At 44.6% G+C, this 14,911-nt stretch overlaps 1 protein-coding gene across 2 annotated transcripts in view; it reads right to left on the bottom strand.

The window, feature by feature from the left end:
• The window catches only part of FAM149A (family with sequence similarity 149 member A), a 52,824-nt gene extending 38,947 nt beyond the window's left edge, over positions 1-13,877 (bottom strand). For both annotated transcript variants that reach the window (XM_008250764.5, XM_017338676.4), the window contains exons 1-2: positions 13,584-13,877; positions 12,372-13,497 (exon numbers count right to left, since the gene is read on the bottom strand). In XM_008250764.5, coding sequence (XP_008248986.2) covers positions 12,372-13,060 — 689 coding nt within the window. In that variant the 5' untranslated portion in view covers positions 13,061-13,497; positions 13,584-13,877. The remainder of the gene's footprint in view (positions 1-12,371; positions 13,498-13,583) is intronic.
• Positions 13,878-14,911: the final 1,034 nt, after the last annotated feature.

The following is a 14,911-nucleotide window of genomic DNA, read 5'->3' as shown; positions in this document are numbered from 1 at the left end:
GACGTTGCTCTATTTCCAGTTCATCTTAATTCCTGGATGTTTAAAAAATTATCGTTCAGCTTTTCTAGATCTCATCTAGTGGCAAATCTGAAACAGTGTAGCCCACCACTGCTGGAAGTAGAACTAAAGGGATTTTTGTAGAGAAATATTGTATAAAGTATCTCATAAATCACCATTCACCTTCCAATAAAATCTTTTTTCCCAAAGAAACCTTTTATTTAATGAGTACAAATTTCATAAGTACACCTTTAGGAATATAGTGACTCTTCCCACCACACCTGTCCTCCCACCCCACCTCCTCTTCCATCTCCCATTCCCAGTCCCATCCTCCATTAAGATTTCATTTTTAATTAACTTTATACACAGCAGACCAACTCTATACTAAGATTTCAACAATTTGCACATGCATGCACACACAAAAAACTTTGAGAACAAGTTTTACAGTTAATTTTCATTATCAACTCACTGAGGACAGAGGTACTGCATGGGAAATTAGTGCACAGCAACTCCTGTTGTTAATTTAACAATTAACACTCATGCATGACATCAGTGATCACCCGAGGCTCTCAACATGAACTGCCAAGGCTATGGGAGCCTCTTGAATCCACAATCTCTGTCAGTTTTTAGACAAGGCCATAAGTGAAGTAGAAGTTCTCTCCTCCCTTCAGAGAAAAGTAGATCCTTCTTTGATGGCCCTTCTTTCCACTGGGGTCTCTCTCACAGAGATCCTTCATGTAGGACATTTTTTGGCCACAGTGTCTTGGCTTTCCTCATGGGAAAAAAACAACTCTCATGGGCTTTTCAGTGAGAGCAGAATGCCTTAAGAGCTGACTCTGAGGTCAGAGTGCTATTTAAAGCAGTTGTCATTCTATGAGTCTGCTGTGTGGACTACTTCCCATGTTGGAACATTATCTCCTTTTTAATTCTATCTATTATTATTATCAGACATTTGATCTTATTTATATGATTTGATAGATAATTTTTCAAGAAGACAAAAAATCATAGACAAAAGGGAGCAAGGCGATGTTTCTGCTGGTCTCTTGACTTTTTTGTCTGATGTCACATAAGCCTTTGGCATGCAGTATTGCTGTGGGCAGCTAGACACCCAGCTGGGCCTGTTCCTGGTTCTTTTTTCCCCAAAGAAACCTTTTATTTAATGAGTATAAATTTCATAAGTTCAACTTTAGGAATATAGTGATTCTTCCCACCATACCTGCCCTCCCACTCCCACTCCCACCCCACATCCTCCTCCCTCTCCCATTCCCAGTCCCATTTTCCATTATGGAAAAAAATGTTCCTGACAGTCAAGACAAGTGCTGTTCAAGTCATTGATTTTGATTTTTTTTAAATTTTCTGAGACTTGTTTTATGGCCTAGCATATGGTCAATCCTAGAGATGTTTCCATGCACTGGTGAGAAGAACATGTATTCTGCAACTGTAGGATGAAAAGTTCTGTAGATATCTGTTAGGTCCATTTGGTTTATAGTGTCAATTAACTCTGCTGTTTCCTTACTGATTTTCTGTCTGGTTGATCTGTCCATTGCTGAAAGTGGGGTATTTAAATCCCCCATTACTATTGTATTTGAGTGTATATCTCCCTTTAGGTACCTTAACATTTCTTTTAAATAGCCAGGTGCCCTGTAATTAGATGCATATATGTTTATAATTTTTATGTCTTTCTGTTGAATTGATTCCTTAATCATTACACAGTGTCCTTCTTTGTCTCTTTTAATGGTTTTGGAAAAACCATTAAAAGTTGGGGAAATTTTCTGATATTATTTTACTAATAAGGCCTTCTAATCATTTCTCTCTTTCCATACCTTCAGGAACTCCTAGAACCCATGCTGGGTCATTTGATAGTACCCTTTAGATTCCCAACAGTGTTTTTTTAGTTTTCCAATTTCTTCTTCTTGTGTTTTGTCTGACTGTATAAATTCCTGTGCTTTGTCTTCTAAGTCAGATATTCTTTCTATGCTTCACCAATTCTGTTGTTAAGGCTTTCCACTGCATTTTCTATTTGTTCTATTGAATTCTTCATTTCTAAGACTTAATTTTGATTTCTCTTTAGGATCTCAATTTTGTGGGAGAAATTTTCTTTCATGTCATGAATAGATTTCATTAGTTCGTGCATTTGCTTCTGATTACTTCTAAGTAATCCTATGATAAATTTTTTGAATTCCATTTCTGGTATTTTTTCAATCTCAATGTCTTCACAATCTAGTATTGAAGTGGTGTGTTCTTTTGGGGGTGTCATGTTGTCATCCTTACTCTAGTTTTTTGAATTAGTACATTTGTTATTTGGCATTTGTGGAGATACTCGTTGGTTTCTTCTTTTGTTTGGTTTTGTTTTGTTTTTGTTTTTGTTTTTGTTTTTTTTTTTTTTTTTGCTGTGGCAACTTTTATCTTTGAACTGTGTCTGAGGTCTGAGTGGATTAGTGGAGTATCTGCCTTCAGGGATTATCTAGAGACTTGTTGTGAACTCTGTTCAGTGCTCCAGGGTCAAGGGTGTCTGAGGTGACACACCCAGGTTTATAAATCTCTCTCTCTCTTTTTTTATCAGAAGGGAGGTTACTTCTTGTCTGTTGGCATAGAGTCAGCTGAATTCCTCTCCTCAGAAGAGACCAGTACCTGGGCCATAGCCCCAATGAGTACATATTATCTTTCTGCTCTGCCACAAGGACCACACAAAGGATCTGTGTGGGCCTCAGGGTAAGCTCAGATTCTCCAGCAATGTCTCTTGCCAGGTAACCAGGGAGCCCTGATTGTGTGGAGCCTCCACAGTGACTGCCCTATGTCCCATCCACACCCTAAGTCCTCCCAACAACTTCAGTGTTTTCACAGTCCCAGCACACAAGCCTCCCAAGTCATGAGCACCCAATTCCCTGTCTGTTCTCTCTACCAGACCCAGGAGTCTCTGCTTGGCTGGTTGCTGGGCACGGACATGAGCTGCTGCAACTGTTACCTATGTTCAAAATGACACCTGCTCTCTGTCAGTTTGTTATAGGATGTCTTTGCAGGGTGATCAGGGAGAGAGAAAACATGCCCCCGCTTTGTTTTTTCTCCTCTAATTTGGTGGGCACACTATTGCCCTTGGGGCTCCAAGCTGGTTTTCCTCTGCAGCTTTTTCATCAGTGGCTTGTGCTGCTGCAGTTTGGTCTTACCTCACTCTCCAGTGCTGGTGCGGAGCCTCACGGCACCTGCAGTACTAAGTTGTGCATGTCCTTGACCTCTACATAGGTCCACTGTGTTCCTCTAATTTGTGTAGTTTCCTCTGCTGTTTTCTCCCTAACTCTTCCATAAGACTGCACTCTTCCCACTTTTTCTAAGCTATCTTCTCCTAGACTTGAGCAGTAGGCTCCTTTCCTACTCTGCCATCTTAATCCAATCCCAGGGTATATTCTCTATGGAATCTTTATTAGTCTGTATTTTCTCCTAATTATTTAATGCAACAAAAATTCACTAATTCTTTATGGGACAGTAGGTTTTCATACAGCATCAAAGTCAGTGTGGGGCAAAACAGAGGCTTTCAACAAGGATATCAATCATAAGGGTTAGAAGTGTATTTTTGGAACAATGATACACACACACATATGCACACACACATACAATGTAAATGCAAAGTGTGTGAACCAAATAAAGGAAGCATATTTAGTAGTGAAGATAAACATTTTAATCATAAACAAACTAAATTTAATATTGACCTTGAATTCATAAAAATCATGATCTCTAGAATAGAAAAGTTAGATTTTCATTGAGCACAGCTCAGCTCTTGGCCCGAAGGAAGAGAAAAATACTGAAAAGAAGAAAAAAATCCTGTGCGCTATGATGTTCTATGGCCAGTTTTTTTTTTTTAAATGTGTCTTCTGATCTGTATTTTTATAATATTTAGCTGGGTTACTTTTCCTAATTCTCTTAAATCTTTATATTATTTTAAAACAATTTTCATGTTATTTGAAGACAGAGATATATTTCATCAGCAGGAAATGCTTGCAAAAGCCGACTGAACTGGACTAAAGATAAGAACCTGGAACTCAATCTGGGTCTCTCATCACCTGCTGCCTGCCAGGTTAAGTGTTAGCAAGGAGCTGGAATCAGAAACAGAGCCAGAACTCAAACCAGGCACTCTGATATGGGATGTGAGAGTTCCAAGCAGCATCTTAACCTCTGCACCTGCTGCTTGCTCCTGGGCTGCTCTTAAAGATGGAAAACTGAAATTTGAGTTCTATGGAACACAATTTCTTCTTACCCACATATCATCTAAAGTCATGGTGATTAACTCAATATCAGTTGTGAGGTATGATCTCCAAAAAAGAAAAAAAAAAAACCAGCAATAATTTGATCAACAGAATCCCTAAGAATAGAATATTTTCAATCTACTCTTTTCACTCACATTCCCTTATTCTTGCTTTTGTGAACAGTATGCGATACATAACCACAGTTGTTATGTTAATAATTACTCACGAAACTTTGTGTTACATGTAACATCATCATCCATTTGATGGGTGCCGTAGCACAAAAATATCAAGCATTGAGAACCACTTATGCAGAGACTTGGGGCCCACATTCCAGCTGTGTGACTTCTGAAACGCCAAGCTCTCAGCATCTCCCTTGAGGATTCATGTAACAGAACCATTTTTTTTTTTGACAGGCAGAGTGGACAGTGAGAGACAGACAGACAGACAGAAAGGTCTTCCTTTGCCATTGGTTCACCCTCCAATGGCCGCCGCGGCCAGCGCGCTGCGGCCGGCGCACCACGCTGATCCGATGGCAGGAGCCAGGTACTTATCCTGGTCTCCCATGCGGGTGCAGGGCCCAAGCACTTGGGCCATCCTCCACTGCACTCCCTGGCCACAGCAGAGAGCTGGCCTGGAAGAGGGGCAACCGGGACAGAATCCAGCGCCCTGACCGGGACTAGAACCCGGTGTGCTGGCGCCACAAGGTGGAGGATTAGCCTAGTGAGCCGCAGCGCCGGCCAGAACCATTTTCAACAATTGCAAAGGTGTTTGTCAAAATGATCCTTTGAATAATGGATCATTCCCATGCTGGCTTTGTAAATAAACATGGCTCCTATACTTGTCAGTAGCCATGTGCTGGTAATCCAGCTCTCTAAAAGGAACTAAAGCCCTAACTTAAGGTATTTGCTGGCTTGCAGTTGTACATACTCCCTCCTTAGCTAAGGTCAAACTATCCATGTATTACCACTAAGAGTGGAGTGGGAAAGAGATGTGCACAACTGGCTCTTGTCAATCAGCACCATCAACCCTACCACATTCCACCCAGCAGGAAGGGAAAAATTCTCAGAATCACACAAACAACTGCTGATGCCTGCAAAATCAGTGGCCCAACCACATTTATAAATGGCATGCACAACAACCTTACCGTTAGAAAATTCTACTCTGACCTTCAATAGACATCTTCAGTGGCTCTGAAGCAAAGAACTATTGAAAACACCATAGGATTATAATACATTGACTTCCCATTTGTAAAGAGCAAGCCTCCCTTGATCTCCCCCTGTGTTGGACAGGGTTCTTCAGACAAACAGAACCAACAGGATACACAGTCAGACACCATATGGCAACAGTTTTGGTCAACGACTGGCCACATAACATGGAGTTGAAAAACTCCTATCATCTTGTAGCTCTGCAACCCTTGTAATGTGGCCACGTAAAGCACAAGGGATTACTCACATATTTCTGAAGACACTGGTGCAAACAAACCTCCTACTGTGCTACCAGTCATCGAAAAGTATAACACATACAATTATCTATGGTGTATAATACTTGGAAATGATTGGAGAGACTGTTACAGGTTTATATATTTACTATGCTATACTTTCTGTAATTATTTCAGTATGTACTCATAAAAAACATTTACTGTAAAACTGCATGTCATATTAGGCTGGCAGCAGCCTCACATATCTGTTGTTTTCCTCATCTCTTGAGTGACGGGTCTATACCATCTAGTTTTGTGTAAGTGTACTCTAAGAGGTTCACTCAGTGACAAACTATGCCATAATGCATTGATCAGGAATATTCCCATTATTCAGTGACACATGATGTATGTGCATGTGTATATATGAGGGGATTTATTATGGGAACTGGCTTGTGTGGTTATGGGGGCTGAAAAGAACTACTTCCTGCCCTCTGCCAGCTGCAGATCCAGGAGAGCCAGTGGGGTGACTCAGTCTGAGGCTGGAAGCCTGAGAATGGGGGGGGTGTTGATGGTGGAACCTTGGCGAACCTCCCTGAGAATCCTGGAGTAGGGTGGGAGCTGCTGGTGGAATGTCTTGGAGTCCAAAGGCCAGAGAACCAGGTTTCAATGTCAAAAGCAGGAGAGGTGCATGTACTAGTGCAGGAAGAGACAGGATTCGCCCTTCCTCTGCCTTTTTGTTCGATTTGAGCCTGTAATGGATTGGATGATGCCTGCGTATGTTGCTGAGACTGGATCTTTTTACTCAGTGTACTGACACAAATGCTAACCTCAGAAACAATAGTTCACCAGCTATCGCAGCATCCTTAGCCCAGTTATTGCACAAAATTAATCATTACATCCCCACAGAGTAAAGAATATGAAGAAATGGGTAGGTTATATCTATCCAACAGAGAAAGGGAAACTTGGAAGATGCTAATTAGGAAGGGAAAGTGAATCAATATATCCTTTTTGGTTACAAGAAGCAGGCTTACTAAAGTTGCCCTAGTAATGAGCAGCATAAACTAGAAAGGTGATAATAATGAGTTTCATTTTGTGGCGATTATTAAAATAGGAATATCAAAAACAGTCTAGATGACACAGGAGCCTAAGAAATGCTTCCCAAAGAGGAACATAAAGCCGAAACTGAAATTGTAGGCTCTTGAGAATTGGAACATGGAAAATGTGAAGCTGATTCAGCATTGGGGGCAGCGGGGAACAGGCCACCGTCTTGCCCTCTTCCTGGTCGAGTTCACAGCACTCAGTGTGATGCCATGATTACTCTAGTGGTTCAGCGCCTCTGTGTCACTTCTTTGACATCTTATCCTATGTCCAAGGTTCCTTTCTGGCTAATGCTTTTGAGCTTTGGATTATTTGGGGTGCCCTGTATCTCATGGCCTCTGTTCTTCACAGTTTCTGAGTAGCTTCAGTTTCAACCATTAATAAGATTACCAAATATTCATGAGGTCCTTATATTTTATCCCAGCCCTCTGCTGAGCGCCTTACCTGAACCATCTCACTTAAAATCAACAACTCTGTGACAGGGTTGCCTACTGACTCCCCCACCTCACATCGATATTCTCATAAGAGACTCATCTCATTACATTTCAATCCTTCCAAGTACAGAGCTTCCTCTTAGAACACACCATCAGGTCCTGGCCAGATAACAGACTGTCTTCCTCGGGATTCCAAGCTCTCTCTGGTCAGCTATAGAAAAGGAGCAACCTTGCTCTATGTTTGATGAACTCCTGGGGCTGCTTCCCTCCCCAAGAGCTGAGGTCAAGCATGTGGGCATGACAGGTGTCCTCCTACTACATTTATACAGTGAAAAAGACATGGTTCAAGGTGTAGGACAGCCAGCACATATGGCAAACGGCAAGTTGAGGGCCTGAGCTGCCATTAGAGAAAAAGTACTGAGAGAAAATAAAAGGTTTCTGAGATGCCACCAGCAAAGACTCACAATCCTTCATTTATGTGTGTGTGTGTATGTGTATGCATATGCATATGTATACGTATATGTATATGTATGTGTGTGTACAGCTATCTATAATTGATTATTTCGTTTGAAGATGAGAGTTTCTTGCTATTTTTGTGGCCTTAGACATATTTAGTTTTTATTTACTTTCTAATCTTACTTAGTTGAAAAGCATATCTGTCTATATATACTGTGTCCATATATGCACATATATAGATAATTATTGATATCTGTATATACAAATGTGGATATATAGTTATATATGTATATAATTTTATAAAGAGACAGAAAAATCTGGAATAGCAATATTCCCTTTTCAAATACCTGTCCTGTTTACTTGTAGTAACACTGAACTATCAGAATGACCAGATTTTGAACTCAGAAGCATGGAAATTGTATGTAAACATCTTTTTTTAAAAAAAGAAAACTTTTCTTTCTCCCATCATTTCTCTCTGTGTATGAGGCCCTTAATATTATTTCAGTTAATATTTGGAACACCTTGAGTGGAAAGTATGATTATCATTTTCATTTTATCAAGGAGGAAACATTACAGCTTGGGAAGGATGAATGACTTGCAAAATTACTCAGCTAGCCAACGATTTGAAACTGAAGTCTGGGTCCACAGGTGTCACCCAACATTAGGCTGCCTCAGTGGCAGATCAAAATTGAGATATGAATCTTCTCAAATCACCTTATTTTTGCTTGTTGTTTTTTTGTTTTAAAGAATTATTTTTATTTATTTGAAAGGCAGAGTGACAGAAAGAGAAGGAGAAACAAAGACAGAAAGAAATCTTCTGTCTGCTGATTTACTCCCCAAATAGCAGCACAGGCCAGGGCAGGGCCAGACTAAAGCCAGGAGTCAGGAACTCCTTCCAGGTCTCCCACATGGGTGGCAGTGGCTCAAGTACTTGCATCATCTTCCTCTGCTTTCCCAGGCACATTAGCAGGGAGCTAGGTCGGCTCTAATATGGGATGTGGGTGTTAGAGGTGGTGGCTTAACTTGCTGTACTGCAATGCTGGTTCCCCCATATCATTTTATTACCAGCCATGTTTACAAGTCCTATATGTCCACACTAACATAACTTTAACAGTGGAACCTCTATCACTCAAAAAAGGAATTCAGGTATGCTGATGTTGATAACTTACATAAGATATAAATAGTTACTGATCATATGAAGTTTCCAATCTGACATCATTCCTATGCAGCAATTAGTTATCTATGTACCTTCCTACCTATCTACTCCGAGGAATTCTATTTGCAGAATAAAGAATAATACCTTTACAAGGTGATTATTGCATGGCTTCAACCAGAAGTGCAAAAAAGGCACTGAAGAGAGTTGAATGAGACTGGAAAACAGTGTAAATAAAGTATACTGTATAATTAAAATGCATAAGTGAAGGTGCAGATAAAATGTTGGATCACATATCTGGGTAAGGGAGGGGGTAAGACAGTGAAGTTCAGAAAGAAAACAACATTGTCCACCTGTGGCTCAGATGTAGCAGTTGCTACATCTTGCAGGATGAAAAGGGCAAGTCTTCATTGAATCTATGGCTCAGAGAGCAAAACTCATGCATCACTCCTGGGGGGATGGGTTGGCAAGAAGGGAGTCTGAAATAAATTAGCTTGCATATTTTCCCACTCAAATTCATTTCAGTATTTTTATTTTTAATAAAAGTCAAATATAGCATCAGGTCAAATGTAAAACATGTGGATTGTTTTAAAAATATATGTAAATTTTATATTAGGATTTTAGTAGGCTGAACTACTCTTAAAACTGTATCTGTGTTTCTCAAGGATATGTTTACATTTGTTTTACATGTATTCACATTTTCTTTAATTATTTTTCCTACTACTACATTCAGTCTCATTCTCTCTCTTTCTCTTTCCCACTTGATCTTAGCCAACAGGCCCAGAATCTCTCTCTCTCTCTCTCTCTCTCTCTCTCCTCTCCCTCTCTCCTTCTCTGCCTCTCTCCCTCTCTCCCTCTCTCCTTCTCTCTCCATTTCTCCCCCCCTCCCATGTTCCCAGGCTTTTGAAAATAACATATAAGATTTTAATATTAACCAAGCTGGTGTACAGCAATAGTTATCTGCTGTCAGAAGAGATGATAGATCATTTAAGTTTGCAGTTCTGTGGTGTTGGGTTATTCAAAGTCATAAATAGCCATTACAAAAATCCAGGAGGCAAAAAATACACTTCAAGGTGCACTAGGTCCATAGAACTGTAGGAAAAATCAGCTTGATCTTTTTCTTCTTCCCCCTTTGCCCCTTTCTACATTTCAATGGTTAGGAAAAGAATGGGCCATTATGAGAAAAAGGAAATATGTTGTCACTAAAAACAACAAGGGTATGCTCTGTCCAAGCCTTCTCCTACTGCTCCAGAGAGTGGAAGCACACATAATCACAAGGTTTCCTGAAAGAGCATCTCAATGCACCGTATTTGGAACTGCAATTATCTAAAAGTCAGATTTTTCACTCTCAGTAAAACTGTATGCATTTGCTAATGCATTCTGTAAATAATACCAACTACATTGCTATTTAACAATTATCTTTTACCAATGTTGAGCCAATATAAGCGTGGGATAACATGTTTAAGAACCGAGACTAATACTGGTGTTGACTGCTCCTGCGGCTTATTCCGGCATCTGTTTGCTAAAAGCACCAAGAGCAGAGCCGAAGGTCAGTGTGTAGATCTGTTTGCTCATCAAACATTAATGGCGTCAATGTTGAGGACCGGTTGCCAATAACAAAAGCCTACTTGCCTACTTCCTTAGGCATTCTTTTCTATCTAGTTTTCAAATGCACCTAATTTTCCTAAGGAAAAAAACTTGATAAACATTATTTCAAAAGAATGCTTTCAGTGAAAGGGAACAACATTATTTATCTGCTTAGTTTATTTTATATTATTATTATTTTTGCCAGGCAGAGTTAGACAGTGAGAGAAAGACAGAGAGAGAGTTATAGACAGTAAGAGAGAGACAGAAAGGTCTTCCTTCCATTGGTTCACTCTCCTAATGGCCGCTATGGCCAGTGCTGCGCCAATCCAAAGCCAGGAGTCGGTACTTCCTCCCAGTCTCCCATGTGGGTACAAGGAGCCAAGCACTTGGGCCATCCTCCACTGCCCTCCCAGGCCACAGCAGAGAGCTGAACTGGAAGAGGAGCAACCGGAACTAGTACCCGGTGCGCCAACCAGGACTAGAACCTGGGGTGCCTGCGCTGCAGGTAGAGGATTAGCCAAGTGAGCCACATTGCCGGCCTTATATTACTTTTTAAAAGATTTATTTATTTATTCTGAAAGAGTTACAGAGAGAGAGGGAGAGACAGAGAGGCCTTCCATCTGTTAGTGCACTCCTCAAATGGCTGCAAAGGCCATCACTGGGCCAGGACAAGCCAAGAGCCAGGCGCTTCAACTAGTTCTCCACATGGGTGCAGGGGCCCAAGGACATTAGCAGGGAGCTGGATCAGATGTGGAGCAGCCGGGACAGGAACTGGCTCCCATATGGGATGCTGGTATCTCAGGTAGCAGTTTTACCACAATGCAGACCCCTTAATTGGTTACTTTAGCATTGACAGGAATGGCTGCAATTTTGTGAAACTGTAATTATTTAAATTACGAACGAGTTAGAGTCAGTCTTAATGCCAGGGTTTTTCAGGCAGGATTTGGGGTGTGGGGAATGAGAATGGCAGGGCTGTTAGGTCTGACTGCTTCTCTCACTAGATTCCAAGGAATGGGCTCCTCTGCTCTGCCTTGACTCTTTTGTGACATTGAGAGGGATGAAAATCACACAACTCTTAAGATACCTGCCTCCCACTTCCTCGTGTGGGTTATGAATCCAGGCTAGTCTGCTTGCTGTTCCACTCCCTGCTAATGCGCCTGGGAAGCAGAGGTGATGGCTCAAGTGCTTGGGCCCCTGCCCCACCTGGGAGATCGGGATGGAGTTCTGGATTCCTGACTTTGTCCTGGCCCAGCATTCAGGGAGTGAAGCAGCAGATGGAAGATTTTCTATCTCTTTCTCTCAAATAAAATAAGTTCTTTTTAAAATGCTCCGTTCATTAAAATTAAAAATTCATGTTGGTGTTGGGAAGGTTTGGGGGTTGGAGTCAGAGGAGAGCGTGGTCCCCAATTCCCTCTGAAATTGGTCCCTCGAGTCAGCCAGCATTACTGTAGTAACTCGGGGCCGACGGGAAGAACGCAGGGACTCCAGGGTAAATAACCTGTGGCGTCCTGAGCATTACAGGTTCCATGTGTGTCAGGTGACGCGGGACACACACAGGAAACCCATCCCGCTTGGGGCTGATCCTTGGAAAGTGGGGAAGCACAGTCTCATTGCCGCCCACGCGTGTGGGGGGTACCCTGCGCACCTGCTCCACTCTGCCGCCAAGACAGGGATGGGGCGGCTGTTTTGCGAGTCCTTGAAGAATCAGACTCGCTAAAGCTCCGTTGCTGCGGGTCGAGGAGAAATACGATTGCATCTGCCTTCCCCTCGCCTGGTAAATGGCCAAGGTTGCCTTTGAGAAAGCTGAGCACAAGCGTGTACGTCGTGCCTTTTCAAAGATCAGAAAGCCGAGGAATACAATTACTGCGAGAGTGCAAGGAGGGTGCCCCGAGGAGTCGGCGGCAGTTACCCCAAATGCGGTTACAGGGAAGGCGGAGGGCTGCGGGTCCTGGCCACACAAACAGGCAGGCCTGGCCCTCGCTGCTACTCACCCATCTGGGCCGTCCTCCGAGCAGGAGCAGCTGTCCTCCGAGTCGCCGTCCGAGGCCCACTCCTCGCCGATGTCCGGCAGGGTGAAGAACAGGGTTTTGGGGCCGGGCCCAGGGGCCATCCCGATGTTGGGCTGGCGATCGCTGGGAGCCGGGGGCCGCCGAGAGTGCCCTGGGCTCGCGACCCCACAGCTGCTGCTCGCTGCGCCCGCGACCGATGGCAGCGCGGTCCAGACCCCTCCGGGGCCCGAGAGCGGCCGCGCTGGGGCTGCGAGGTGGGTGGCGGAGCTTGCGACGCCGCAGCCGCCGCCGGAGGGAGTGGGGGGCACGGGTAAGGGCAGGGGCTGGACTTTGGCCGCTCTGGGGCTACCGGGCAATGACAAGGGGGTTCCTACCGCCTCTGTCGCGCGGCTCGCAGTCAACACCCTGGGATAGGATACTGACAGCGGAGCGTGCAGCTGGGCCGGCGCCCCCCGCGACACCGCTGGGGCGTCTGGAACGAGGGCCGGGAAGAGGGTCGGCGTCTGGACGGCGCCCAGCGAGGTCCCAGAGGCGGAGCCCGCAGACCCCGCGGCGGCAGCGCCCCCGGAGTGCCCGGTGGAGGCGACCGGCGAGGGCACGGCGGGGGGCGCCGTCGAGGTCTTGAAGATTTTGGCAAAGAAAGACCCAAGGTCCAACACAGCCATCTTCATGCCTGGCCGTTACAAAGACTGTCCTCGATGCTGCCCGACTCTCAAGACCAAGCGGAGCTAGGCCGCCGGGCTCCATGCACCACCGCCCGCCGGGATCCGGATGTGGCGGCCCAAGATCTCAGGGTCTCTGCACACCGCGGAGCCCGGCAGGCCTCTGATGCTCTCCCCAGCCCGGCGCTCGGCTCCGCACGGCTTCGGGCTGAGCCTCCTCGACGGCGTGGTCGGCCCGAGGAGTGCTGAGCCTGTGGTCCCCGTGCCGCCGACCCCAGCTGCGGGAGCGGTACCTTCTCTGCTCCAGTGCCGGCAGACCCCCGAGGGCTGGGGGTCCGGGAGCCTAGGGAGGCAGTGCGTTGCTGCTGCAGACCCTGGGTGGAGATCGCGGCCTTGGCAGGACTGGAGACACCCGACGGCTCAGGATCACTCCGGCGGTTGCTAAGCTAAACAAAACCCCTGCTTAGCGCACTGCTAATTGGGCCCCAGACTGTAGCTCAGGGATGCGTCTTGGATAAATACACCAGCTTACCTCCCGGATTCGTGTCTTAAAGGAACAGCCTCCAATTTCTCCATCATTCCTAGAGCTTCTCCAGATTCACCGAGCTTAGGGCTGAGAGTGAGGAAGTTGAACATAATCCTGGCTCCAAAATGAACAGTTCATGAGCACAAGGGCACAGTCAGCTCACAGATGTAGGGGAAGGTGGGTTAAAAAAAAAGTGTCTTCAGGAAGATGGGCTTGAAACAGCAGGGCCCACTCCCCCTCAATCCTCTACCCTCATTCCCTCACCCCCTATCCCATTGTTAAAAGTCAGAAGTGGGTATTAAGGAAGACATGGGAACACAAGTGCTTCACTCAAGAACTTGGAAGTGAAATTGGGCTCGGAGAGTTGAACTGGGACAACCTATGTACAACATTGTGTGTTAGCAGCTAAGGGAGTGAACCCAGGAATTGTGTAACCAAAATGAGAACTCAGACTGTAATCAGGCTGACTGGACACAAACTGCAAACTCAAAAACAGAAAAGTTAAGAGTTTGTATTAGGCGAGATGAATTGCATTTGCTTGATCTGAGGACATATACGAGTATGTGAAAGATAGAGTTTGAGTGTGGGTATCTGCAAGCATGTGGGGGGAGTTTTCAGCAAGGTTAAGTTTAATAGCGAGTCTAACGATTAATGTTCAGAGGAGGGATTTTGTTTTGATCTCAGGAGATATATTTTCTAATCTGAGGCATGGAAAGGAGATGGCCCAATAAATGGACATTCACTATTGTATACTTCAGTCATTTCATTCTGAGCCTTGGCAAATTTCCATGGGGATGTCACGCTTTGTGCCTTTTGCAGACACCCCACCAGTCTTCCACTTGTGATACCACATCCTATCATGATCCCTCTTCTAAGCGTCTATCGTCCATCTACCACTAACAATCATGCACCTGGCACTTTTCTACTCCAGGACTGTGTGAAGCACTGAAAGTAGAAGACATTGTCTTCCAGAGCATGGAGTAGGCAGCTGGGTGTTGTATGCTAAATGTCAGGCCAGGGCGCCAGTAAACAAGACCAGTTGGTGGCCTTCCTCATGGGCTGCAGTAGCTTGGGGAACCCAGAGCCTTTGTGTGCCTAAGACAAAGAAGAAATGGGGCCCAGATAATAATAAAGTCCAGATAAGGAAGGGCTTCGGATGTTCAGGGAAGCAGCAGCATGCAGGTGTCACCATGTGAAGCACCTGCACACAGTGAGGAGTCAAAATGAGGGGAGGGGGGAGGAAGTCACAGACCCGTCCCAGAGCAGAATGAGAACCAGAAGCAGAGGCCTCAGCGCCGGGCCAGGGATGTGTGCCTACTCTGTCACAGTGCAAG

This window comes from Oryctolagus cuniculus, chromosome 2 (assembly GCF_051225735.1).
Source record: "Oryctolagus cuniculus isolate XC-2025 breed Fujian yellow rabbit chromosome 2, ASM5122573v1, whole genome shotgun sequence".
NCBI lineage: Eukaryota > Metazoa > Chordata > Mammalia > Lagomorpha > Leporidae > Oryctolagus > Oryctolagus cuniculus.
The sequence above is the reverse complement of the archived record's forward strand: the minus strand, read 5'-3'. Positions and strand labels throughout refer to the sequence as shown.